This window comes from Saccostrea cucullata, unplaced genomic scaffold, assembly GCF_032062105.1.
Source record: "Saccostrea cucullata isolate Sc308-1 unplaced genomic scaffold, CSIRO_AGI_Scuc_v1 ctg197, whole genome shotgun sequence".
In the NCBI taxonomy this organism is placed as follows: Eukaryota; Metazoa; Mollusca; class Bivalvia; order Ostreida; family Ostreidae; genus Saccostrea; species Saccostrea cuccullata.
Window position 1 is genome coordinate 336,195 of NW_026938805.1, and position 27,670 is coordinate 363,864.

General features: G+C 33.4%; 2 protein-coding genes across 2 annotated transcripts; one reads left to right on the forward strand and one right to left on the reverse strand.

The window, feature by feature from the left end:
• Positions 1 to 5: 5 nt before the first annotated feature.
• Positions 6 to 2,568, forward strand: LOC134251369 (DNA-binding transcriptional regulator BolA-like). The gene is made up of 6 exons (XM_062733764.1): positions 6 to 67; positions 288 to 338; positions 561 to 663; positions 753 to 817; positions 1,301 to 1,369; positions 1,472 to 2,568. The coding sequence occupies exons 2-6, from the start codon at positions 288 to 290 to the stop codon at positions 1,550 to 1,552; spliced, it is 369 nt and encodes a 122-aa protein (XP_062589748.1). The 5' UTR covers positions 6 to 67; the 3' UTR covers positions 1,553 to 2,568.
• A 636-nt stretch (positions 2,569 to 3,204) lies between these two features.
• LOC134251342 (uncharacterized) lies at positions 3,205 to 27,177 on the reverse strand. The gene is made up of 30 exons (XM_062733733.1): positions 27,172 to 27,177; positions 26,776 to 26,923; positions 26,067 to 26,255; positions 25,745 to 25,816; positions 25,356 to 25,426; positions 25,038 to 25,085; positions 24,834 to 24,905; positions 24,495 to 24,611; positions 23,951 to 24,097; positions 23,684 to 23,760; positions 23,415 to 23,546; positions 22,973 to 23,102; positions 22,653 to 22,735; positions 19,812 to 19,972; positions 17,342 to 17,478; positions 12,945 to 13,013; positions 12,650 to 12,807; positions 12,289 to 12,390; positions 11,627 to 11,815; positions 11,435 to 11,536; positions 10,046 to 10,096; positions 9,677 to 9,762; positions 9,238 to 9,318; positions 8,951 to 9,072; positions 5,332 to 5,536; positions 4,492 to 4,567; positions 4,295 to 4,321; positions 4,014 to 4,161; positions 3,835 to 3,911; positions 3,205 to 3,581 (listed from the first exon to the last, which is right to left on the reverse strand). Exons 1-30 carry the CDS (start codon positions 27,175 to 27,177, stop codon positions 3,443 to 3,445), a joined length of 3,222 nt encoding a protein of 1,073 aa, XP_062589717.1. The 3' UTR covers positions 3,205 to 3,442.
• Between the last annotated feature and the right edge of the window lie 493 nt (positions 27,178 to 27,670).

The following is a 27,670-nucleotide window of genomic DNA, read 5'->3' on the forward strand; positions in this document are numbered from 1 at the left end:
ACTCCATCTGCAAGGACACACGTGCGAGAGTTTGCTGTTAGGTTATTTTTGTTTGAATTATAGACAGGTAAGTAGGTTTACTCCATGTATTTATAAACATTTCGATTGTTATTTATTATCGAAAAAGTCTACCATTTACACAACACAGTTACACAGTTGAATTATTTCGCGAAATAAACACAGTTTACAAATGTATACATGGAACTTGTATACATTGTCATCTGGCACTCTGGTCATGATTGTGTAATCACAAACTACATTCCATATTTTAATTATTTATATTTCAGATGAGTAGACCATTATTAACTCTGAGTAGACGAATTATGTCAACACTTTCAGTGAGTATAAACCTTTTTGAGAGTGTTCATTAAAGCAGTCAATAAATACAGAATATTATTCATGATCATTAAAAAATATAATAAAAATACCTTTATTTTCTCTGAGCTCCAAATGTGTTAAACTGAGCTCCAAATGTACTAAATATATTGATATCAACTTCTCAAGAATAATATTGTACGAAAATCTACAAAAAAGTATAATAATTGTCTTTTATACTGCAGCAAAAGCCAGTTGAGGAATCGATAAGCAAGAAACTTGCAAGTAAATTTCAGCCACAGCATTTAGAAGTTATAAATGAAAGTTCAAAACATAATGTTCCTAAGGGTAAGTTTATGATGTTCAAATTAAGATCAATATAATCTATTGTAAATTTCGGAACCTCTTTGAAGTTAATATTGTGTAATTTTCTTCAGGCTCGGAAACCCACTTCAAAGTGATTGTTATAAGTGATATGTTTGAAGGTGTGCCACTCATTCAAGTAAGAAAACTTTTGTATGTCATTAAAACCATTATAACTATGTTTAATTTATGATTGCAAATTATCTGCCTTATCAATTATTCGGAAGCCAATGTTATTTTGAATAAAAGGAATTTAGAGAGAGCACTTGAATATACCTTGGCTTCCTTGCAAGTCTGACCTATTTATATGAATATTCCTGTTGGAAAACTTGTAAATACAAATGTTATCTTATTTCAACTGGTATAACGTACATGACATATTCTGTTAACAAGCAAAATGAAAACTATCACCATGTTTAACTACCGTAGATGAATTTCAGAATTTCCTTAGCTTGCTTTGTTTTAATTATGTCAGCTAGAGTACAAAATTTCAGACAATTGTAGCTTGCAAGGTCACAAATGAAAATTTTATAGGCATTTTATGGAATGATTGTCAGTTTTCTTATTTGCAAGTAAATCATGCTTGTAAAAGAAAGTTTTAATCATGATTTATTAATTTCAGAGACATCGCTTGGTAAATGAGGTTTTGAAGGAGGAGCTGGAAAATGGTGTGCATGCCTTGTCCATAATGGTAAGGAGAATGGATAATATTTGTATGTATAACATCAACCATTATTTTCGCTTAATAATATAATTGTGTACCCTCAGATAATTCCTTTTTTGTGAATTATAGGCAAAAACGCAAACCCAGTGGGAGGATTCTGGTCATCATGTGAGCAAATCTCCACCGTGTCGAGGAGGCACTGGATTGTGATTTCTTTCAGTACATACAATTGTGATCTCATCCAGTTCCAGAGATAAACACATATACATATATCCAGTACTCTGGTTAGGATATAAGCAAGTCCCTTAACTTGTAGAAGTGGCACTGGCTTGTGATTTCTTTCAAGTACATGTATGCGTTCTTCAGCTCATTGTACTATCCCACTGACTGAAACCCTGTTATTTGATGAGTAGTGGGGTCAGGTTCGTGTTAGGTTATACACGTACAGTGCTTCACTATTAAATGAATTCAGCATTACTGAAAGAAATGTTGTAAAACACTAACAAAGAATTTTGTCTCAGAAAATTAATGCTACATACGAGGGTTGTCCCGTAAAATCGTGGACAAATCATTTTTCTCGAAAAGTAATGGGCGCACTAAGCTGAAAATTTCAGTATATGTTTATTTATCTTATTTAAGTGCATGATAATTTTTTTTTATAAAATGTAGGCAAAAATAAAGATTTTATTATGCTTGAATGTGCACGGGGTATTGTCCTTCGGCGCACGGTAAAAAAAAACCAAGGTTTTATTAAAGAATACACAAGTTTGAATTCGAAATAAAAGTTTTAAATACATAAGATTTGGATTAAAATTATCCAAATTCTATTCCACAATCAATTTTGTAGTCTGTGTAAAAATCTTAAAGCATTTGGTTAAATTTTGGCAGTTTCTCGGGCATTCCAAATGGGAAAGTGGTAAACACAACACACGAAAAATGGCGACGTTTTATGACGTTACGGCGCACCAGAGAACAGTTCAGTTTTATTTCGATGTTGTAATGACACCTTTAGAGACTTGAAATGACCATAGAAGAAAAAAGATTATAAAAATATCACCATATCTTAAGTATACAAATGAAATAGGAGTTTTCTTAGCGAAGTATTTTTTTATCGTGTCCCTGGGAGTACAAAACATATGGACAAACTCCTAATGTAATAGCAAAAGACGCTGTCACAGTAGACTGCCGATATGAGATTTTCTATTAGTTGAATGATGGTGAGAATTTTGTCCGTAACTTTATACTAATAAATCTTCAGAAGATTGCATGAGGGTGCCAATTGGTTCTTTGGCTGTTTATGGAGACTAAAGAATGTGTATCAATGAAATTTCTAAATATAAGTCGGACTCATCCAACTTCATTTTCAGCAAAGATAAAACGTGACGCTGTTTTAGACACTTTGACGTTATTATCCATGCACCGTAAGTTGATACAATACATGGCATAAAATCTCATAATTTGTTTATTTATGCATATATTTATCTGAAATTTGCTGTGTATATTACTAAAATATGTACTAAATAGTGAAAATTTCAGAACGAAGTGATGTTTATTTTTCACACTAGACAACTTGTCCACGATTTTACGGGACAACCCTCCTACATTAGATTGCCATATATGTACAGTAAAACTCGGTTATGATGAAGTCAATGGGACCTATGAAATTACTTTGCTATATCTGTAATTCGTTATATCTGTATAGGGAATTGTTAAATTTATATAGCTGGGGATCAAAGATAACTTTGCTATATCCATGAATTCAAAATACTCGTGTTCATACTAAACGAGTTTTACTGTATTTTTCTTTAAATTTCTTTTACATGTATATACCTGTATCATACAAGGAAAATAAATCATGAAAACTTAATGCACATCTTTATTTATCATTCATAACTTACTGTGCATAATATTACAACAAATGTTAGAACTATACATCAAGTACATGTAGTTTGTTTCTCACACATCTTCAGCATTTTATTGATACAAGCTTCAAACATACAAATTGATGTTTGTTCAGTCAGACAGACAGGCTTAGGTCTGATATGCTTAGCTTAATAGTGGGTCAATGAAATATCACAGAAACCAAAAACTGAATTTATATCATTCCTCTGTTGTGATCAATTTTTCTTCTCTGAACTTGGACAAAAATGGCTCGGGAGTAGGATCTCTTCCCATGAAAGTTCTGAATACAGTCTTAGGATCAACTGCTGCTCCCATTCTTAAATAAGTGTCCCTAAATCTGGATCAGAAAAGGTGACATGGTCAAAATTTTATAACAGAGTCAATGTTTTTTATACATGCAAATGTACATGGGTAGAACAGAGATCTTTCATTAAAGCTTTATTAGATGGGGAAAAAAATCTTATCAAATTGCAAGTAATTGTATGTAAAATGTTTACAAAGATTTAAAATGAGCTCAAGAAATCATTATTTATATATTACATGTATTTGTGGATGATTTGTTCATTTTTTTTTTTTAAATAAATCATTACCTTCTCCCAACAATGGCTAATTTTTCGTCATCACCAATAACATCTTTGAAAGCTGAGACTGCATCAGCTGCTACCATCTATTTTATAAGTGAGAAAATAAATGGAATGAAATAAAAATCTATATACAGTTAAAACAATTTGAAAATCATTTATATCAAGCAGTTTGTAGTTTTACCTACCTTGGCCCACGTATCAGCATAGTATAGGCAGCTCTTATTCCCTATGAAGATGTCATTAAATGTACAGAATCTCTCATCTTTGGGATGGAGCGGCATAGGGATGAACTCTTTGTACAGTCTTCTGTACTGATCAGGGGTAGATTCAGGGCTATTTAAACAGTGGAGAAAAAAATTAGTAAAGACACTAATATAAATATAGATTGAAATGATCTTTACAAAAACAAACAATGAAAAGATTTTTCTCCACTCTACAGTTAACAGAAATTTTCAATTTTACTTACGTTTTAATGAAAGTGCCCCTGGTTTCCCTATAAAGAAAATAAAGTGAAATGTTTAAGTACTCAGTTGATATTTCATATTATTTAATTAAAAATCATGGAAATGCATGTCTTCAATTTCTCAAAACAAAATCTACCAAAGGACAAAAAAAGGAAACAAAGCATTGATACAGTGTAATTATCTAACAAAGAGGACTTACTCCAGATAAAATTCCAAATCCAGGGCACTCTTGAAAACTTCATTCAGAACATCAATTGACTGCATGTGATGTTGTGCTGTTAAGTTGCACATTGTACAAATATTAGACAATTATAGAGTTTTAAATAAAATTATAAGTCGGAAAATGGTTGAAAAACTAGAGGAGCTGTGAGTATTGAGCTAAAAAAGATACCCCCACTCCTATGTAAGTATAATGGCCAAGTCCTTTTTTTTGCCTTGAGGAAACTCCAAACATATATCTGATCAAAACAATATATAAAAGGTCACAATAGCTCTAATGTATGCTTTAAAAAATCTGTAAAATGAGTACCCAAACGTTATAGAGAGAAGGGCAGTATACATGTTTTGATATGGGAAACCCAAAATATCTGTCCAATTGAAATGTAAAATGGGAAGTGCACAATGGCACTTTGTAAAAAAAGATTCTGTGAAAGTCTCATTAAATTTTTATTCATTTGTAAAGAAGGAGAAGTGGAAAAGAAATGGGTACCCTGAAGTGTTACAGACAGACATTGACCGTCATCATTATATAAACCTACTTTTCAGGTTTGGGGGGTGGGGGTATAAAAATCTCAGATATAAATTCAAGTTGAGTTATCTGGAACTTTCATTTTCCTAACAACATTTCTGGGGAACAAGTTATATTTATAGCTACATCTCATCTTTAATAGTTATCTGGATGCTTCATTCATTTGCTCAGGAACATATCCAGATTAACAAGGTTATCCAGCAATCCTAGAACCAACAACTCTGATTTGTTAAATTTTGAAGCTACAATATTATAAAAACCAATTATAACAATATTCCTCAGTAACCTTACATGTAATCATTCTGTCTAACAGTTCAGTTGGGATCTTTTCACCAGTTGCATGGTGACTACTGAGAGAGCTGAACACTTCTGGACAGTACACCAGATTCCACAGAGTGTAAGGCACAATGTACTGGGCATCTGGCTCCATAAACCTGTCCCCAGATAACTCGCTGTAAGGGGCCTTAGATAGAACACACTGGAGGACACAGCCCATCTGAAAAGGCAGAAAGTCAAACAGATGAAGAACTGCAGATCATTGCATTTTCACAACACCTTTCTGTAAAATCACATATTTTCGAGGGGTCAAATTTTCGTGGTTTGAGGAAAGTATATTGGTTTATGGGGATTTGCTTTCGTGGTTGATGAATTGTTCAGTAGTAAAATGTGCATAAAATTGCATTTCATGTGGACATAAATTCGTGGGTCTCTTCATACCTCGAAAACCATGAAAATTAGTGATTTCACAGTATTTTCTAAAGATTATTGTTAGGTACATGTATTTATTTGTGGTACTTAATTATGTTCCCCAAACGAAGTTGGGGAACATATTGTTTTTACTCTGTTTCTTATTAAGGTCTTCCGTCTCCAACGGAAGACCTTCTACTGATTCGTTTGTTTCTTTTCCACTATTATTATTATTATTATTTTTTTTCTTACCGATTTTGTGCAGGCGAATCGAGAACGCCTCTATAGATCTTTATGAAACTTTCAGCAATGATGGCAAATCATATGAACTTAGGGCGTTTTTTTTTATTTTGAACACACTTCCGGACAGATACGGCCAATTTTCTTTTTTTAAAGTGTCATTTTGTCCGGAAGTGTTCTCAAAAACGGTTTGAGAATGAGTCTTGAAACTTTCAGGGATGATAGATTGTGACAGGCTCTTTTGAATTTTGTATAAAGTTTTTGTTGTCGTCACGTCCGTTGTCCACCGGAAGTAGTTTAAAAATATGCAAAATTTTATTTTTTTCTTTTTTAAATGTTTCTTATATAGACAAATAGAGTGTCTCGAGTATTATTATGTCCACCGGAAGTTATTTTTTCCAAACCGGAAGTAGTCCAAAAAATGAGCATTTTTCATTGAAATTATCAGGGATGATTCCTTTACACTCAGAGAGGAGTTATAGGTAATTTTAAGTACTTCCGGTCACACCGGAAGTGAATTTTAAAGACCGGAAGTTGTCTGAAATTTACAGATTTCAGTCTTAAATGTGTTCTCACGTATTTAGAGGAATTGATATGAACTTTTTTTTCATTTTAAGTTGTTTTATGATCGTATCAAAAATTGAACGGAAGACCTACTCATTGCTTGCAACGAGATCTCCTCTAGTTATTATGTTCCCCAAACGAAGTTGGGGAACATATTGATTTTACTCTGTTTCTTATTATTATTATTTTTCTTCTTCTTCTTCTTCCTGGAACTTTTTTGTCCGGGAAATCTTGTAAACTGTTCGTCCGATGTAGGTAAAACCTTTTTAGGGTTAGTAGACATGTTATGTAGATTTGTGGAATCAAGATCATTTTGCGTGCACGTGCTTGCAAGAGCGTGCACGTGCAACACGTGAAATGACCAATATAATAGATATAGCCACAACTGTTCTATTTTTAGATGAAACGCTTTGAAACTCATAATGTGAGGATATATTAGTAGTATAGACATGAAATGGTGAAAACAGCAAGATCTCACGCGCATGCACATGCACTTCGCTCTGATTGGCTGCAACTAAAGTCTCAATATCTTTCTTGTTTTTTGACGAAATATTTTGAAATTTTGAACATAGCCATGCATTAGGGTATCCTACAACATGAAATAAAGCAATTATCATGAAAACACGTGGATGCACGTGCGCTGCAATCTGATTGGCTGAAACTTTAAACAGCTATAACTCCCTTGGTTTTCAACCAAAAAGGATGGGATTTGGAACATAGATAGATATAATGGACTTCTACAAGTAGGTATGGTAACCATGCACATGCATACAACTGCGTGTACATGTGCTGCAATCTGATTGGCTAAAACTTTAAACAGCTATAACTCCCTTAGTTTTCACCCAAACGGGGTGGAATTTAGAACATAGATAGATGTAATGGACTTCTACAACAAGGTATGGTCACCATGCTCATGTATGCACGTGCGTGCACGTGAAATGAGTAAAATCAAACATACACTTGAATGGGCGTATTTTTTAAATAATTTTGGATTAAATACTTTAATATTCAGTGTATTAAAAATATAGATTGTGTAGACAAGATGATATGGTCATGACGCAAATGCATTCACATGTGCACGCGTGCAATGCTAAAGTTTAAATAATTTTTGTACACTTCTTTGTTAATGTTGTTAAAATCTCAGATGCATAGAGTTTGTCTTATTTAATGAAGCTTACAGGGAATATGGCACCAAAAGGGAGTTGGGGAGCGTTTGGGGAACATCTGTAACGTTCGCCCGTTACAATTAGCACTAGTTATTATTATTTTTCTTCTTCCTGGGAAAATTTTGTCCACGAGTGATCTTGTAAACTACACATCCGACTTAGGTAAAACCTTTTTAGGGTTAGTAGGCATGTTATGTAAATTTGCGGAACGAAGGTCATTTTGCGCGCACGTGCTTGCAAGAGCGTGCACGTGCAACATGTGAAATGACCGATTAATTTGATATAGGCGTAACTTTTTACATTTTTGATGAAATGCTTTGAAACTCATAATATAAGGATATATTAGTAGCATAGACAATATGACATGGTCAAAATCGCAATCTCACGCGCATGCACGTGCACTTCGCTCTGATTGGCTTGTGTACAGTCTAAATTCTTGTTTTTTGACTAAATCCCTTGAAATTTTGAACATAAAACATTACGATATTCTACAACATGATATATAGCAATTATCATGAAAACACGTGCATGCACGTGTATGAAATGATTATTAAATTTTAAATAGATATATCTCCCTTGTATTTTCAAAAACAGGATGGGATTTGGAACGGTATTATAATTATAATAAAATAAAAAATATATATTCACCATGCACATGCATGACATCGGTTTATTTGGTAATTAAGAATTGACTGGCAACAATTTATTTCACTGATTTTACATTAAAATAAATATTGGTCTTCAACCAAATAAAAAAAAATGTAATGGACTTCTACAAGTATATCACCATGCTCATGTATGCAAGTGCATGCACTTGAAATGAGTAAAATAAAAGATACACTTGTATGAGCGTATTTTTTAAATTTTGAATTAAATACTTTAATATTTAGTATATTAAAATATATGGATTCTAACTTGACAATATGATATGGTCATAACATTTAATGAACAATGGATAACACAAAAGGGAGTTGAGGAATTATTAACTTGATGTTACAATTAGCACTAGTTTTCATAAATTTTGATTATTGTTCTATATAATTATATACAAGAATGAAATTTTCATGTCAAGCATTTTAACACAATTAAGTGAAAATAAAAGTTCTCGTGGATAAAAATTGATTTACACTACTTTAAATGCAAAGAAAGGAAAAATTTTGTTTGCCTCTTGTTAAATCACAAATTAAGCTATATTTAAACTTTCCACATGTGAATAATTTTTGCACACAGATAAAGATGAAAATAGGACTTACTGTCATGATGAAACTGTACAGATCTCCTATATTCAACAGACTTGGACTGCTTTGATCAAAGGGAGGGGGGTTTCTTAGGGAAGCATAAACCAAGGGTGTAGTATCAACAACAGTGCTTCTGTCTGAAAGGAAAAATCATTTTAATATAATCATAACAGATACATTTATCATAAAACAACTAAGGATATATATGTCACTTGACCATAGTGTACATGTATATAAATTGTTTTGAAAATCAAAATTTATTGTTGACAATTGGATCAAATATGGCTTAACTGCCCTTGTACCTCTTCCCATCTCGTAGTACGTGTGGTCCACTTTATGATTTCTTGCAAAAGGATCTATATAAATTGTTCCTGCAACTGTGCCTAAAATGAAGGAAATGTTACAAACCAAATAAATATGATGATTTGGCTCCTTCATCTCCCCTTCATCCATTAATTTATACATTTATAACATTTTTATCTTTAATCTCATCAATCATTTTCACCATCCTGGATACAACATCAAAACTTCAACACTCTATATTGTATAATCATGCCTCTCCTGTTAAAAAAATGTAGACCAAAAAAATTCAAGTCACTCTACTATTATTTAAAACTATAAAGGTACCAGTAAATTGTTCATACAGTTCAGTAGATACATTTCTATGTAGCCATACGCAATTATTCAATATTTTTTCACAGATGAATTAGAGAAATTGTCTTGTTTTCTGAAATTTTATACCAAATAGCTTGGTACACAATTGAAAGAAGTTGTCTCTGACTTTGGTATAGGGAAAGAATTCTGAAAACTGATCCAAACTTTTAAAACTGAAATCAAACAGAAAACAAGATGAAAACTGTTGAAGACAATCACCTTCAATTACCGTAGGTACATATGATATTGGAATTACTCAAAATGAAAAAAAAAAATGTGTGATTGACAAAATGAAAACCAGAATACTTGTATGAGTGTATACCCATCAGAGCTAGAGCTTTTGTTTAACAATTGACTTCTGCATTATACGTTATAATTACTCAAATTTACTGGACACTTCAATCTTTAAGCTAAACATTACATCAAACACCTCTGAAGTACTCTCATGCCAAGTACTGCAGTATTTCTATATCGTTCTTCACAATATCATACAGCTTATTCTTCATCCTAAAATAAATCATCATTTAATGCTTCAAAAAGATAACAATTCTATGACACACAGTTAAGATGATTAAAAGTGGTTTGTAATATTTCAAGTTTAATATCTAAATATTGCAAATAAAGCATGCATACATGTTTATTCAATAAAATCAATGTTTAGCATTCAATGTGCAATTAGTAAATTTTATTAAACAAAATCAATTAAAACTAAATCAGCAAGGGCCCCACCATTTTTTTATAAGGGTGCAGGGGGGGGGGAATAAGCAACACCAACTGTATTCTTAAAATTTTAAGAAATTTTATTCAAAAACCTGAAAATAATATCCTTGTATTTACAGGCAATAAAGAAAAACTTAACATTGAATGTATATTTACACAATTATGAAGCTTATCTTATATAAAATGCCAGCCTTAAATGAATGCAAATATAACTTCAAACAAACAGCAGTTGCAGACAAAGATTTTCATTAATCTTAAAGTGACAGATAAAGAAAAGCCTACTAAATTTTCTGCAGCAGGATGAAAATCCCAAGGGATTAACTGTATCTCTCAATCATTTTCTTTAAAGTTACAATAAGAACTTTTTCAGTATTAATGATAATGGGTTTTTATACAACTACCTTAAAAATTAATAATATTGTGTAACATAAAGTAAAAAAAAATAAATAAAAAAATCTTCTTGCAATCTATTTCTTGTTTTTAACAATGAAATCATAACTATTTAACAAAAATAAATTAATATAAAAATTTACATTTAAAATCCACATTTCAGAGTGTTCATAAGCATTCCAAATTATTATCTTCAAAACAAACTTCATTTGCGGTAATTCATCTCAATGTGACAGATAAAGATTTCTTCAGGAGGAAAGCCAATTAATCCCAAGGGATTTCTATAGCAGCATTCAGTTTACAATGGGAACATACAGCTTATCTCTCTTTGCCAATGCATTCTTATAAAAATAAATCATCAGCTCCAAAAGCATAGAGAAAAGCATCAAAAATGTTATACTACCACACCAAATTTACATGTTTGTAAAAAAAATTTTATTTATGCATAGATAAGGCACCACCCCAGCTCCAAACCAGAAGACATAGAGAACCAAACTTAGCATCAAAATATGTATTTCTGCCTCCAATACCAACCAAATTTTTATTATTGGGCAACCATAAAAAAAGTTGTGAAAAAAACAGAAAATTTGTGTCAGTGACAGACGGACAGACAGTGATTTAATGACAAACAAAATCAATTAATACACAAAAAAAATTGCAATAGCATACTTGTAGAAGATATAAAATTTTAATTAGACCAATAACACACTGTAAACCTATTACATATGTACTCACATGTCCAGCACACTGACAATATTGTCCATACTGCCTGCCATTGTTCTCTCTAACACCATATCCACATAACTTTTAAATCCTAGCTTTGTGGCCAAAAGATGCCTATAAGTGCACAAAGAATGTATGAAAATTGATGCCTTAGGTAATTCAAAAAATTATGACATTTTATGAGCAATATTTGTTTACATGTACCTGTTTTGGACAATTCCGTGAATTGCTTGCACGTTACTGGAGCGTTTTTCCATCATCTCACTACCAGCCATGCTGACCATTTTAATCCACACCTCTTTCCGCAGAGAACCAAGTCGACAGTATCTCAATATTCCATCATAGACAACTGGATGATGAACAATCCTCCATGGTCCTTTTCTGGGATCAGAGCTATGATAAGAACAAATATTCAAATACAGCTGTACAAAAATTATAAGTTGAATAAATTAAAGGTCTGATTTGAAATGAAACCCAAAATCACCAGAATAAACTCTTTACAAATGAAAAAAAAGAATATCAGGGACTAATAAATTGTAATATCAATTATTTCAAGAATTTTTTTTTCTAGGAGCTATGGCAACATCATTTAACCAAATATCAAACCAACAATATCACTATATACCTTTCTTGGTATAATCTACCGTTACTTGAAATGAAAACGAAAAAAGATTTATGTGTCTTGCAGAATTCTGCTTTTATATGAAGTTCTACTAAAATCGGACAAAATCTACAGAAATAGCATTTTGAAGAAAAATTATTTATGGAAAAACAGACTGACTGATGACAGATATGGTGCCATTGTATAAGCTCTTTTATCAACAGAAGACTAGAACTAAAAACTACCCAACATTTTAGAAGCTTACCCTGGTGGCACCATGTACTGGAGAACATTAAGTGGTATTCCCTGGACAAAGGACTCGTCAACCTTCTGCATGGAGGTACTAAGGGCATTGTCAAGGTTCAGTCTGAAATTGACAATGAAAAATAAAAAATGATGTAAAAATTGAATTTTGAAGTAAAGATGCACACGCACTATGTACATGTATGCATCTCTATATACACATTTTACATATTAAATATACATGTAGTGTTGAAAATTAAATAAGTTGGTACATTTATTATCTTTTATTTATACAAAGCGTAGAATTATTGTTATGTTTATTCTCAAGCATAGAATTATTGCTATGGATATACTACGGGTATATTTTTACTTATGCATTTTACCTGTATTTATCTTGTTTGTGTAAGATCTTCTTTGTAATTGTTGAAAGCCCCTTCTTTTGGGAATCTTTCAGCTCTGCTCCATTTCTAATGAATTCATGAATGTATAGGTCAAGTAACCTGGACTGGGCCTCTGTGAGATTTCCATTGTTGCGAACACTCTTAATATCAAAAACATAATTTCATTGAAATATTTAATTAGAAATGAAAAAAAAAGTATATATTAATGGATTATGAAATACATGTAGCTCAGTATTAGTGAGTAGTGGTAAGTAAAAAAGGTACATCTTGGACTTACCAGCAATGCTTTGTACAGACTTTGCCCATACCACCTCTCGGACTCTATTCGTCCAGCAATGTCTGTTGTCTGTGTGATAAAATGAAAGAAAAAGTGAGCAAGCTCACATACCCCACGCTCCCCCAAAACTCAAAGTGCTGAAAATCCCGGAAAAAAATGAAAGAATCGGAATTTCCCGGTAATATGCACATCTACACACTGTGTCCTAAATATCTCCAAAGTTTGACGAAAATCTGAGCAGCGGTTTATGAGGAGTTGCGCTGACAAAATGTTCATCTCTATATTCAAGGTATGGCCAAAAATCTAATTTGAAAAGTGCCAAAATTCCCAGAAAAATAAAGTAATCAGAATTTCCTGGTAATATGCACATCTACACACTGTGTCCTAAATATCTGCAAAGTTTGACACAAATCTGTGCAGCGGTTTATGAGGAGTTGCGCTGACAAAATGTTCATCTCTTTATTCAAGGTATGGCCAAAAATCTAAGTTGAAAAGTGTGGAAATTCTAAGAAAAAATAAAGGAATCGGAATTTTTTAGTAATATGCACATCTACACACTGTGTCCTAAATATCTGCAAAGTTTGACGAAATTCTGTGCAGCGGTTTATGAGGAGTTGCGCTGACAAACTGTTCATATCTATATAAAAGGTTTGGCCAAAAACCTAAGTTTTCAGTCCGGAAATTCCCAGAAAAAATAAAGGAATCGGAATTTCCTGGTAATATGCACATCTACATATTGTGTCCTAAATATCTGCAAAGTTTAACGAAATTCATTGTAGCAGTTTATGAGGAGTTGCGCTGACAAACTGTATAAAAGGTATGGCCAAAAAACCTAAATTTTTAGTGCGGAAATTCCTGGAAAAAATAAAGGAATCGGAATTTCCTGGTAATATGCAAATCTACATATTGTGTCCTAAATATCTGCAAAGTTTAACGAAATTCTGTGCAGCGGTTTATGAGGAGTTGCGCTGACAAACTGTATAAAAGGTATGGCCAAAAAAATTCCCATATTTGTCCTAAATATCTGCAAAGTTTAACGAAATTCTGTGCAGCGGTTTATGAGGAGTTGCGCTGACAAACTGTATAAAAGGTATGGCCAAAAACGTAAGTTTTTAGTGCGGAAATTCCTGGAAAAAATAAAGGAATCGGAATTTCCTGGTAATATGCACATCTACATATTGTGTCCTAAATATTTGCAAAGTTTAATGAAATTCTTTGAAGCGGTTTATGAGGAGCTGCGCTGACAAACTGTTCATCTCTATATTCAAGGTATGGCCAAATGCCTAAGTTAACAAGAGGCCCATGGGCCACATCGCTCACCTGAGCACCAAGGGTAGGACTAGTATAAAATGGCTTTTTATTGTAAAGTTTAAATCCAAAAGTAGTCCCATGACCAATCATGGATTTGCTATTTTTTAGAAAATGATTGAGAAGAAGATTTTTAAAGAATTTTCCTATATATTTCTATGTAAAACTTTGGTCGGCCATTTTGGCCCCGCCCTACCCCCGGGGGTCATGATTTGAACAAAATTGAATCTACACTATCTGAACATGCTTCCATATAAATATGATGAATAATGGCTTTGTCATTCTTGAGAAGAAGATTTTTAAAGAATTTTCCTATATATTTCTATGTAAAACCTTGGTCGGCCATTTTGGCCCCGCCCTACCCCGGGGGTCATGATTTGAACAAACTTGAATCTACACTACCTGAGCATGCTTCCATATATATATGATGAATTATGGCTTTGTCATTCTTGAGAAGAAGATTTTTAAAGAATTTTCCTATATATTTCTATGTAAAACATTGGTCGGCCATTTTGGCCCCGCCCTACCCCCTGGGGTCATGATTTGAACAAACTTGAATCTACACTACCTGAGCATGCTTCCATATAAATATGATGAATTATGGCTTTGTCATTCTTGAGAAGAAGATTTTTAAAGAATTTTCCTATATATTTCTATGTAAAACCTTGGTCGGCCATTTTGGCCCCGCCTCACCCCCGGGGGTCATGATTTGAACAAACTTGAATCTACACTACCTGAACATGCTTCCATATAAATATGATGAATTATGGCTTTGTCATTCTTGAGAAGAAGATTTTTAAAGAATTTTCCTATATATTTCTATGTAAAACATTGGTCATCCATTTTGGCCCCGCCCTACCCCCGGGGGTCATGATTTGAACAAACTTGAATCTACACTACCTGAGCATGCTTCCATATAAATATGATGAATTATGGCTTTGTCATTCTTGAGAAGAAGATTTTTAAAGAATTTTCCTATATATTTCTATGTAAAACTTTGGTCGGCCATTTTGGCCCCACCCTACCCCCAGGGGTCATGATTTAAACAAACTTGAATCTAAACTACCTGAGCATGTTTCCATATAAATATGATGAATTATGGCTTTGTCATTCTTGAGAAGAAGATTTTTAAAGAATTTTCCTATATATTTCTATGTAAAACATTGGTCGGCCATTTTGGCCCCGCCCTACCCCCTGGGGTCATGATTTGAACAAACTTGAATCTACACTACCTGAGCATGCTTCCATATAAATATGATGAATTATGGCTTTGTCATTCTTGAGAAGAAGATTTTTAAAGAATTTTCCTATATATTTCTATGTAAAACCTTGGTCGGCCATTTTGGCCCCGCCTCACCCCCGGGGGTCATGATTTGAACAAACTTGAATCTACACTACCTGAGCCTGCTTCCATATAAATATGATGAATTATGGCTTTGTCATTCTTGAGAAGAAGATTTTTAAAGAATTTTCCTATATATTTCTATGTAAAACCTTGGTCGGCCATTTTGGCCCCGCCTCACCCCCGGGGGTCATGATTTGAACAAACTTGAATCTACACTACCTGAGCATGCTTCCATATAAATATGATGAATTATGGCTTTGTCATTCTTGAGAAGAAGATTTTTAAAGAATTTTCCTATATATTTCTATGTAAAACTTTGGTCGGCCATCTTGGCCCCGCCCTACCCCCGGGGGTCATGATTTGAACAAACTTGAATCTACACTACCTGAGCATGTTTCCATATAAATATGATGAATTATGGCTTTGTCATTCTTGAGAAGAAGATTTTTAAAGAATTTTCCTATATATTTCTAGGTAAAACTTTGGTCGGCCATTTTGGCCCCGCCCTACCCCCGGGGGTCATGATTTGAACAAACTTGAATCTACACTACCTGAGCATGCTCCCATATAAATATGATGAATTATGGTTTTGTCATTCTTGAGAAGAAGATTTTTAAAGAATTTTCCTATATATTTCTAGGTAAAACTTTGGTCGGCCATTTTGGCCCCGCCCTACCCCCGGGGGTCATGATTTAAACAAACTTGAATCTACACTACCTGAGGATGTTTCCCCATAAGTTTCATCTTTCCCGGCACAATGGTTCTTGAGAAGAAGATTTTTAAAATATACCACTAAATTTTCATTAATTCCCAATTATCTCCCCTTGAATAAGGGCGTGGCCCTTCATTTGAACAAACTTGAATCCCCTTCACCCAAGGATACTTTGTGGCAAGTTTGGTTGAAATTGGCCCAGCGGTTCTTGAGAAGAAGTCGAAAATGTGAAAAGTTTACAGACAGACGGACAGACGGACGGACAGACAGACGGACGGACGGACGCCGGACAAAATGTGATCAGAAAAGCTCACTTGAGCCTTCGGCTCAGGTGAGCTAAAAAGTGCGGAAATTCCCGGAAAAAATAATGGAATCGGAATTTCCTGGTAATATGCACATCTACACATTGTGTCCTAAATACCTGCAAAGTTTGACGAAATTCTGTACAGTAGTTTATGAGGAGTTGCGCTGACAAAAAAACAGGACTGACTGACTGACTGACACTCTGACGGACAGGTCAAAAACATTACACCTCACGCAACTAGTTGTGTGGGGTATAATAAAAATAGTTTACACTTAAGCATTTTTAATGAAACCTACTTTCTTTCTCAGTATAATAATTTCTTTCTCAATAGATTTTTTTAGAAAGAATTGTCTTATTCTGTACTTGAAAAAAAAAAGTAATATAATTGATAGTTGTAAAATGAATGGAATGAAGACATAAACTCAAAAAGTACATGTACAAGCCTTGAATAAAAATTCAACTTTTTAGTTTGCAAAAATTATCTGATGAAAACACAGGCACCCGAGGTTACTTATTTTTCTTTTAATAAAAAAATATACCCCCTACCTAATGTTTATTATTAGGTAGTCGGTATATTTTTTTATTAAAAGAAAAATAAGTAACGTCAGGTGGCTGTGGATGAAAAATAAGTGACAGGTGTCTGTGGATGAAAACTACCAGTACTGGTTTCTGTTATAAACTTCAATTTTAATAGTTACTCAGTAAATCAACTCTCTAATTAATTTTACCTTCAAAAAAGCATCGTAATATTTTCCAGTTTTTCCTACACCCAGCTGTTTTCCTGTGTATAAACTGTAATATAATGGTACACGAGCCTTTTCTACTGGATGTAAAACAGATTCAAAGGTAGGAATTTCCTCAGATTCTACAAAAGCAAAAATAAGCCTTGAAGCATTACTACAAGTAACATCAAATGAAAGAAATACAACAAAATTAGTATCCTGCTTAAAAGATTACTGCTATACAATATTTTATGAGTCACTGGCTGTGTTCTCTCAGATAAGAATTAATCTTTTCAATTTTAAAAGCTATATAAACATATGATAAACATATTTAAAGTTTATGAAACTCAACTTGACAACTATTATGATATCTATGAGTTATGCAAACCCTTAAACAAAATAAATATTCTAGATTTGTGCATCTCTAGATGCATTATCCATGAAGTTTGGTCATATTTACTTTTGAATATGCTCTAAAACCTTTAAAACAGTCACTTTCAGGAAAAAGTACATGTATATTTATCAGATCAAACATCCAAAGCAAAGCTAGCAGAGTACATCCCTAGCATGCATGATCCATGCTAATCATCACATTACATAGGAATGGAGCGCAAAGCGACGCTCGTCATTGTGAGCTCTTAAAGCAACGTTTGGGCGAAGAGAAAATTCAGACTACTGCACATTCATTTGACAGAATTTTTTGATGCAGTAATTTGGACCCACAATGCATAGCTTCGTACACAAAGCTGAAGCAATATTCTCGCGAGAATAAGAACAAACAAGAGGCCCATGGGCCACATCGCTCACCTGAGAAGCTTTGGCCATTCTGTTCTTTACCAGATTTCCCCCTTGTAAAACATATTGTGACCCCACCCTACCCCACTAATCATAATTTAAACAATTTGAAATCTACACTACCCCAGTATGCTTCCACATAAGCTTCAGCTTAGGTTTTCAGATTTTTTTTTTCAGATATATTTCTATGTAAAACATTGATTCCACATTGTGGCCCCGCCCTACCCCCGGGGGTCATGATTTGAACAATTTAGAATCTACACTACCCAAGGATGCTTCCAAATAAGTTTCAGCTTCTCTGGCTCTCAGTGGTTCTTGAGAAGAAGATTTTCAAAGATTTTTCCTATATATTTCTATGTAAAACTTTGATTCCCAATTGTGGCCCCGCCCTACCCCCGGGGGTCATGATTTGAACAATTTAGAATCTACACTACGCTAAGATGCTTCCACATCAGTTTCAGCTTTTCTGGCCCAGTGGTTCTTGAGAAGAAGATTTTTAAAGATTTTTCCTTTATATTTCTATGTAAAACTTTGATTTCCCATTGTGGCCCCGCCCAACCCGGGGGGTCATAATTTGAACAATTTAGAATCTACACTACCCCAGGATGCTTCCACATAAGTTTCAGCTTTTCTGGCCCAGTGGTTCTTGAGAAGAAGATTTTCAAAGATATTTCCTTTATATTTCTATGTAAAACTTTGATTTCCCACTGTGGTCCCGCCCAACCCCGGGGGGTCATGATTTGAACAATTTAGAATCTACACTATGCTAAGATGCTTCCACATAAGTTTCAGCTTTTCTGGCCCAGTGGTTCTTGAGAAGAAGATTTTCAAAGATTTTTCCTTTATATTTCTATGTAAAACTTTGATTCCCAATTGTGGCCCTGCCCTACCCCCAAGGGTCATACAATAACCAAGGAATCTTCCACATAAGTTTCAGCTTCACTGGCCCAGTGGTTCTTGAGAAGATTTTCAAAGATTTTTCCTTTATATTTCTATGTAAAACTTTGATTCCCCATTGTGGCCCCGCCCTACCCCCGGGGGTCATGATTTGTACAATTTAGAATCTACACTACCCCAGGATGCTTCCACATAAATTTCAGCTTTACTGGCCCAGTGGTTCTTGAGAAAAAGATTTTTTAATGACCCAACCCTATTTTTGTCTTTTCTTGATTATCTCCCCTTGCGAGGGGATATGTCCCTTCATTTTAACAATTTAAATTCCCCTTCATCCAAGGATGCTTTGTACCAAGTTTGGTCAAAATTCGCCCAGTGGTTCTTGAGAAGAAGTCGAAAATGTTAAAAGTTTACAGACGGACAGACAGACAGCTAGACAGACGGACGGACGACGGACAAAATGTGATCAGAAAAGCTCACTTGAGCCTTCGGCTCAGGTGAGCTAAAAAGTAAAACAAATATATAATAAACTTGCCTTAATTTAATGAATAAGTTGCAGAAAAATAGTCAATAAAATGGTTCTTCATTTAAAATCAGCTCTGTTCAAGCTTCGGTTTGATAATGCAACATGCATACGATGTCATATATGACATCAGAGTCTTAGACGCACCAAATGTCATGTGTGGTTTGATGAGCCCGATCTAAATGAAAACTGGATCTGCGCTCGCCCTAATGGTCGCACCGTCAACATATTAGTTATGTTCTGCCAAGAGCAACTTTTTAGTACCTTGTAGATCTTTTAAATGGCTTTGAAATGTCATATCAAAATCCTGGGAAAGCTTTGCTGCCCCTGTGATAATTTTGTCTGGTGGTATACTAAAATCTGGCATTTCATGGTATCTTAATAATGGATTTGTCTCAGGCGTATCATCAGGAATATCAGGTAATCTGATAAGTGAAGAATAAAATAACAGTTTAAAAGTTAGTTTTAAAGCAGAGGAAATTTTAAAATTAATAGCATACCAATCTTGTCAACAACTGCAGCCACAAAATGTTACTTGGTTGAACCAGGCTATCTTCAAATAACACTTAGACAGTGTCAATTCAAGAAAATTTACTTACAAAAGGCTGTATATACGTTACAACAGTTTAGTTGTGGAAGCAGTAAAAGAATATATGATGCGAGGAAATTCGAACTAATGACCTATATGCATTATGAAACAGTGTATCACTCTTTTTCTCCAAAGAATACTATTTGTGTTAACCGTTAACTTACAACAGATGGAATCCTGACATTGTGTAGTTTATGTTGATCAATCGACGTTGGATGTGTGCTATACATGGTATAAACAATCTTTTTCCGTGCCGACTGATCATCATGGAAGCAGACATCTTTGAAATCTTCAGTATAACGAGCCCGATTTAATTTAAAAATAATTCAATGTGAGTCTTTCCTTTTTATTGCTATGTTTCATGGCGATTTGTTACTGATCAAAAAGCATTTTGTGTGCTCTTTTGTTATATTTCTGCAATAATTGCAAATTACTATAAATAGCACTACAATTAATCTACCATTTCACTTGAAAAACATAATTCTCTACCGTGAAAAAAAAGTTCCCTTGTCAAATTTTAAACATTTTCTTTTCATAATTTAATGTAGTTTAACTGCATTATTTCTATCTGATTTATATACTGACAGGAGGAATCCTGATAAAATATTCGTTTACTTTTAATTCCTCTACTTCAATTCATTAAACAAGAGGTATAATTGGACTGCACAACAAGAGGCCCATGGGCCACATCGCTCACCTGAGCACTAAGGGTAGGAAAAAGTAGAAAATGGCTTTTTATTGTAACGTTTAAATCCAAAAGTAGTCCCATGACCAATCATGGATTTGCTATTTTTTAGAAAATGATTTTTAAAGAATTTTCCTATATATTTCTATGTAAAACTTTGGTCGGCCATTTTGGCCCCGCCCTACCCCCTCATTTGAACAAACTTGAATCTACACTACCTGAGCATGCTTCCATATAAATATGATGAATTATGGCTTTGTCATTCTTGAGAAGAAGATTTTTAAAGAATTTTCCTATATATTTCTATGTAAAACTTTGGTTGGCCATTTTGGCCCCACCCTACCCCTGGGGGTCATGATTTGAACAAACTTGAATCTACACTACCTGAGCATGCTTCCATATAAATATGATGAATTATGGCTTTGTCATTCTTGAGAAGAAGATTTTAAAGAATTTTCCAATATATATCTATGTCAAACTTTGGTCGGCCATTTTGGCCCCGCTCTACCCCGAGGTTATGATTTGAACAAACTTGAATCTACACTATCTGAGCTTGCTTCCACATAAATATGATGAATTATGGCTTTGTCATTCTTGAGAAGAAGATTTTTAAAAAATTTTCCTATATATTTCTATGTAAAACTTTGGTCGGCCATTTTGTCCCCGCCCTACCCCCGGGGGTCATGATTTGAACAAACTTGAATCTACACTACCTGAGGATGTTTCCCCATAAGTTTCATCTTTCCTGGCACAGTGGTTCTTGAGAAGAAGATTTTTAAAATATGTCACCAAATTTTCATTAATTCCCAATTATCTCCCCTTGAATGAGGGCGTGGCCCTTCATTTGAACAAACTTGAATCCCCTTCACCCAAGGATACTTTGTGGCAAGTTTGGTTGAAATTGGCCCAGGGGTTCTTGAGAAGAAGTCGAAAATGTGAAAAGTTTACAGACAGACAGACAGCTAGACAGCTAGACAGACAGACAGACGGACGCCGGACAAAATGTTATCAGAAAAGCTCACTTGAGCTTTCAGCTCAGGTGAGCTAAAAAACTTATTATCAATTTGTTGCACAGGTTTATTCTCAAAAATACTTTTACAGACTATTTAATTCAAGTTTGCCTTTTCATAATACATTAGAACTATACATAAATTATCCTTTACTTTTCCATGAAAAAAAAGTTCAATCGATATATTCACAGCAAGAATTTCCTCTTTATCCTAGAGTTAAAATCAGTGACCACTTTCAAAACTAGCAATTTCTGGGATTTTCAGCATATAAAAATTAGATTTGTTTCTTGATTTTTTTGTGTTTGCTGAATTCAACAACTTAGAAACTAACAAAATTAAAAATTTATACATCATCTTACTAATGATTTCAACAGAAAACATAAATCAAAATTGTCCTAAACCAAATTGATGGTTGGACCAAATTCAGAATTAAAGGGATCAAGGTTAAAATCAATGCAAACTCTAGTATTTGTTCAAATGTCCTTTCATCTAAAGTTTTTTTAAAAATCTGAAAATTCTAGTTTCCCAATTCAGCAACCACAGCCAAACTCAGCAACATTTCTAATTCAATATAATCAAAATGAGATGTTCCGAATCTGCTACCATTTCTTAAATGAAAGTTATGAGAAGCGGTAGCGGATTCGGAACATCTAATTTTCATTAGATTGTTCTGAATTCAGACTTTTTATATCTACTTTGTCCTTTAATATTCATTAAATTTATTCAGACAAAAGACAATTAAACTATAACAATGGTTTTAATTAACATATATACATAAGAACAATCAGGATTTGTGTTTTTTCTTTTTGAATTTTTTCCGCACTCCCAGGGCTTCCTCTGTGTCGTCAGCTTCTTCGTCGTCATTCTTACGCTTCTTTCTTCCTCGTTCTGTCTCATTCATTTCCTGAAAAATAACAGTATTCTTTAATGTTCATAGACATAAAAATTTAATTTTTATTTAAAGAAATTTGTAATGTTACTTTTATTATCAAATAATTATTCTGATGCACATTTAAAGCTTAAATACTCATGACAATCAATAATACATGTGCACACTTCCAATGTCCATAATGCTCTATTTGAGCTTTTACAAGCACTGTATAAAACCTTCATCAATGTATGACCCCATTTTGCCACCCACCATTTTGGCGAATCTCTGTGCCTCCGTCACTCGCTCCATCAGTTGCATCACTTCCTCTTCCTCTGTTTTATACAGCGGCAGCTTCTTACCGATCAGGTGCTCTATTCTCTGATACAGCTCTACATCATACCTACAGATCAGTTATAATTCATCAGTACCGGAATACACCCATCATGATATATTAGAATTTACCAGGTGCATGCAAACATGTACCAGAAATGGCAAATCAACAATAAAATGTTCATTTTTCATCGTATATATGTACAGTATGTGAAATTGACAGTACCAAAGGGTCCTTTTAAGTGCGGCATCTTCTAATAACAATGCTTTTTATGCGACACATTTTTTTTAAAATTAAGTATACTCAGTATATGGATGCTATGACAGATGGCAAAAATTTGATGTCATAGAATTATGACAGGTATATATGCTATAAACTTACTGTGAAACAAAGGTGATGGCTACCCCTGAACGCCCAGCTCTAGCTGTCCTGCCCACTCGGTGAATGTAATCTTTAGAATGTGTTGGGATGTCAAGGTTCAAAACAACATCCACATGTGGTATGTCAAGACCTCTGAAATAAATAAAAAATATAATTCAATAAATGACATCTACCCAGTAATTTTTTCAATACATTTTGTAATGTTCCTTTTAATCAGAAAATTCATGCATTTCATCTGATTTATTTCTTCAATTCATAGTGAAACTAACCTGCTTGCTACATCTGTGGCAATAAGAATGGATCTGTTTTTACTCTTGAATTTATTCAAAGCTCCAAGTCTTTTTGACTGACAAAAATTATAACAAATATGTGAAGCATGGTCATGGGTTTGTACAAAAAGAAACGTTTTACAGAAATAGCTACCAATATACATGTACAGTTAGTAAATAAGTAAATGATTTATTATGGTGATGTGATTTACAAATGCAATGAGAATCATTTATCATAGTAAGGAAAATGTAAAAAAACAAAATTACCTGGCTCATTTGTCCATGTAGTGGAATTGCAGTAAGTCCCAGGTTCCGTAACATTAGTGCCACTCTCTGTGTGTTAGCACAGGTACTACAGAACACCATGAAGGAGTTACCAGCCAACTCATTCAAAATATACACCAAGTAGACATCCTTAAATAATAGAATATTTACATGTATTTACTGTATTTTCATATTAATGTGCATAAGTATTAGAATAAATCTGAGTCATCTTTTTAATTAGGAATCTTCTACTTGTATTTAAGCAGATTTGTTATTTCTTGCTTAGAGGTTTTTGAAAAGAGATGATCAGTAAATGTCTCCTGTCTATTTTGTTTGATTATCTCTCCTTGGAAAGAGGAATTTCTCTTAATTTCAACAAATTTTAATTCTCGTCAACCAGGGGGTGCTTTGTACATGAAGATGTTTGGCATATCGGTTCAAGAGGAAAAATTGAAAATGAGTAAAATCTATAGATGACACATGACCAACAATGACAAAGAAAAACAGAAAGCAGGTAAATCACATGAGGTGACTTTAGATTATCTACCTTGAATTTCACAGGTATAAATAGGTAGTACTGTTGCAGTTTGTCCACTGTTTGGTATTTTGATGATACTTCAACTCTCACTGGGTTCTGCAGAGATGCCCTTTGTAATTTTGCAACCTTGTTCACAGAAAAAAAAACGTTATAAATGTCATTTTTACATATTAACTTTCAATGAATATATATGTTCACAAAGACAATTCTTAAATGTTACATACAAAGAATTTTTTTTTTTACATTTTAAATCATCTTTGTATTTGAGCTTAAAGAAGACATCAAAGGACAAATAATGAACAGAAAGTTAACCCAAACATTAGTCAGGATTTCATAAAAATACCCTACCTTTTTTGTCATTGTGGCAGAAAATAGCAGAGTTCTTCTCTCTCTTGGTATAACTTTCAGGATTTTATCAACCTGTAAATATAAGTTACATATAAGAAATAATTCATATTGAAATGAAAACACAATAAAAGAAACACAGTTTGAAAAGAACCATATGCTTTACTTCAGATTCTTATGGGATGCATTTTTTCAGTAATAATTTACCTCTTGTTCAAAATCCATATTGAGAATTCTATCAGCTTCGTCCATGACCTATTGAAAATATACTGCACATTAAAAAGGAGTTAAAAGGTACTGATAAGTATACTTGTATTAATTATGTTAATTTATGTCATGTTATTAATGTTCATGACTGTATGCCGACATGGTAATTGTCAATAAAGTGAATTGAATTGAATTGATAAGATGAATTACATAAACGGAACATTTTACTAGGGAAAATATTTGTCCATACAATTTAATTGCTACGTATACCAGTACACAAAATCTTCATATTAAGGAAAATCTAATCATTTTTCTTACCAAATATTTGAGAGACCTTAAGTTGAATCCCTTTGTATTTTCTAGGTGGTCAACTAATCTTCCTGGGGTTGCTGTTGGGGAAAGTATACATGAAATCAATTTTTTTTTCATCAAAATCCAGCAATATATACATAAAATTCGATCATGAAATACTAGTGCTTATGAAATTATTTAGACAGTCGTGTATCATTATTAATGTTTCTATTAGATTACGTCCATCCAGATTTGATTCATTTATACCAGGTAAATGAATTCTAACAACCTCAACATAATTTGCCTCAGAAAATCTAAAAGCAGTATTTAAATTGCAGTATTTTATTATCTTTCATGCAAAAAATGAACAACTTTTACAATTATCCAAACATTCTTTTCTATAATCGAGTTCTCACCTATGACAACATGAGGTTTTTTAGCCAGCATTAAAGCTTGTGTCATCATATCAATTCCCCCAACAATCACAGCTGAAGAGAAAAACACAGTCAATGTCAATACATACTGTACATGTAAGTTACCTATATCTAAATCTTCAGTGTAAAGTGATCAATTCCTAGATACATGTATTTGATGCCTTTGCCATCGAAAGCACCCAAACAATACACGCAAGTAAAAAAGGTATATGGCCTTTTTTTAACCCTAGAATCTTGAATATAATTTATTTCCAATTTTGGGCCCATGAAGGGCATTAGTTATTTTTAGCAAATTTCTACTGACCACATTTGATTCCAATTGATGCCCCAAGAGCCTCGAACTGTTCAGAAATTTGGAAAGCCAGCTCTCTTGTAGGAGTAAGGACAAGAGCATAGAGTCTCTGGGGGTTATCAAGAAGGGTCTGTAAAATTGGTAAGGCAAATGCTCCTGTTTTTCCTGAACCAGTCTCTGCTAATCCAATGACATCTGAACCTGTTATAAAATAAATGTATATACGTATATTCATTATGTAAAAGAAATCTTGGCAACAACATTTTACGACATGTTTTTTTTCAATTTTTAGTTGTCAAGGTAACTAGACATTGAAAATTTAATGACTATGTAGTTACCTGACTATAAAAAAAATTGCATTCATTAAAAAATTGGGACTTTAAATACATTAATTGTGAGTTATAAATAAAATGATAAATAAATATATGAATTACACATTTACTTCTACACAAATATTTAAGACAGGTATACAAAAAATGTTGAATATTTAACCTCTTACTAATTTAACAGTTTTTGTCATATCATTGCACAGATTGCAGTCTTGATTAAAGTGTTCAATCCCTTGATAGTAAAAAAACCCCAAGAAATGAAAACTTTTACTGTTTGGACAAGTGATTTAAATTTTCCAAGCCTCAAATTTGCTTAATATATTTCACTCATATTGACACATTGTAATCTGCAACTTTTGACCCTACTTTTAGTTTTAATATAATTACTGTACCTTGCAAAGCAACTGGAAGAGCTTCTCTCTGGATCTTTGTTGGAGCTTTCCATTTTAATTGTTCACAGGCCTCACAGAGAACATCAACAATGCCCTGCAATAAAGAATGATTACTTGAAACACTACAATCATTTGGGCTAGATTTTACCTTTGAAAGGTAAGATTAGAAACAAGATTTTGATAGTGATAAGGAGTTACGGAAGTCAAAAGCTAAAAGTTGTAATTACTTTCAGTCTACAAACTAAAATATACATCTCATTGATTATGTACAGAATTAGATGCAACATTTACATTACATGTGTTAATAGTCTCACTCAAGACAAAAACAGAAAAGTAGATGTTTTAAAAGCAGCGTTTGCAAATATGGAATGAATTGCATAATTTTTTTAGAGTTACCATCATTACCAAGTTTTAAATCTGCATGTAAGGAAATTCGCTAAAATGTAATCAAATGATTATGTACGAATTAGATGCAAGGTTTCATGACCTGTGTCAACAACACTAGGGCCAAGAATTCCTTTACTACCCAATGTCCTTTGCGGTAATAAATAAATGAAATAAAACGTAAAGCATTTTTTAAAAGTGAATAATTACGCTACATGATAATCAATTAATTAAAAAAATTATGTCTGCAATGTTTTTCAACCAAAATTGCACTCAGAAAAATGTTATTTTTTTTTTAAATAAAAACATATTCTAAATATATGAATAGCTGATTCCGTAAGCTCAAAATATGCAACAAATAAAGAACATGTGATATTGGTGAAAACGCATTTTCACAGCTAGTCGAGATGACTCGTGCCGTTTGATGTTTGAAGTGGCTGATCAATTTTTCAAGTATTTTTGATACTACGTAACTGCGCTCGCTCCGACAGTCACACAGAAAAACATATTA

Excerpts from the sequence above, each read along its gene's own strand:
- LOC134251369 (XM_062733764.1), top strand. The coding sequence starts at position 288 with ATGAGTAGACCATTATTAACTCTGAGTAGACGAATTATGTCAACACTT. Across the intron at positions 818-1,300 it reads AAGGTGTGCCACTCATTCAA|AGACATCGCTTGGTAAATGA; the intron begins GTAAGAAAACTT and ends TATTAATTTCAG. Across the intron at positions 1,370-1,471 it reads TGCATGCCTTGTCCATAATG|GCAAAAACGCAAACCCAGTG; the intron begins GTAAGGAGAATG and ends TGTGAATTATAG.
- LOC134251342 (XM_062733733.1), bottom strand. Across the intron at positions 11,537-11,626 it reads CACGGAATTGTCCAAAACAG|GCATCTTTTGGCCACAAAGC; the intron begins GTACATGTAAAC and ends GTGCACTTATAG. Across the intron at positions 9,319-9,676 it reads ATTGTGTACCAAGCTATTTG|GCACAGTTGCAGGAACAATT; the intron begins GTATAAAATTTC and ends CCTTCATTTTAG.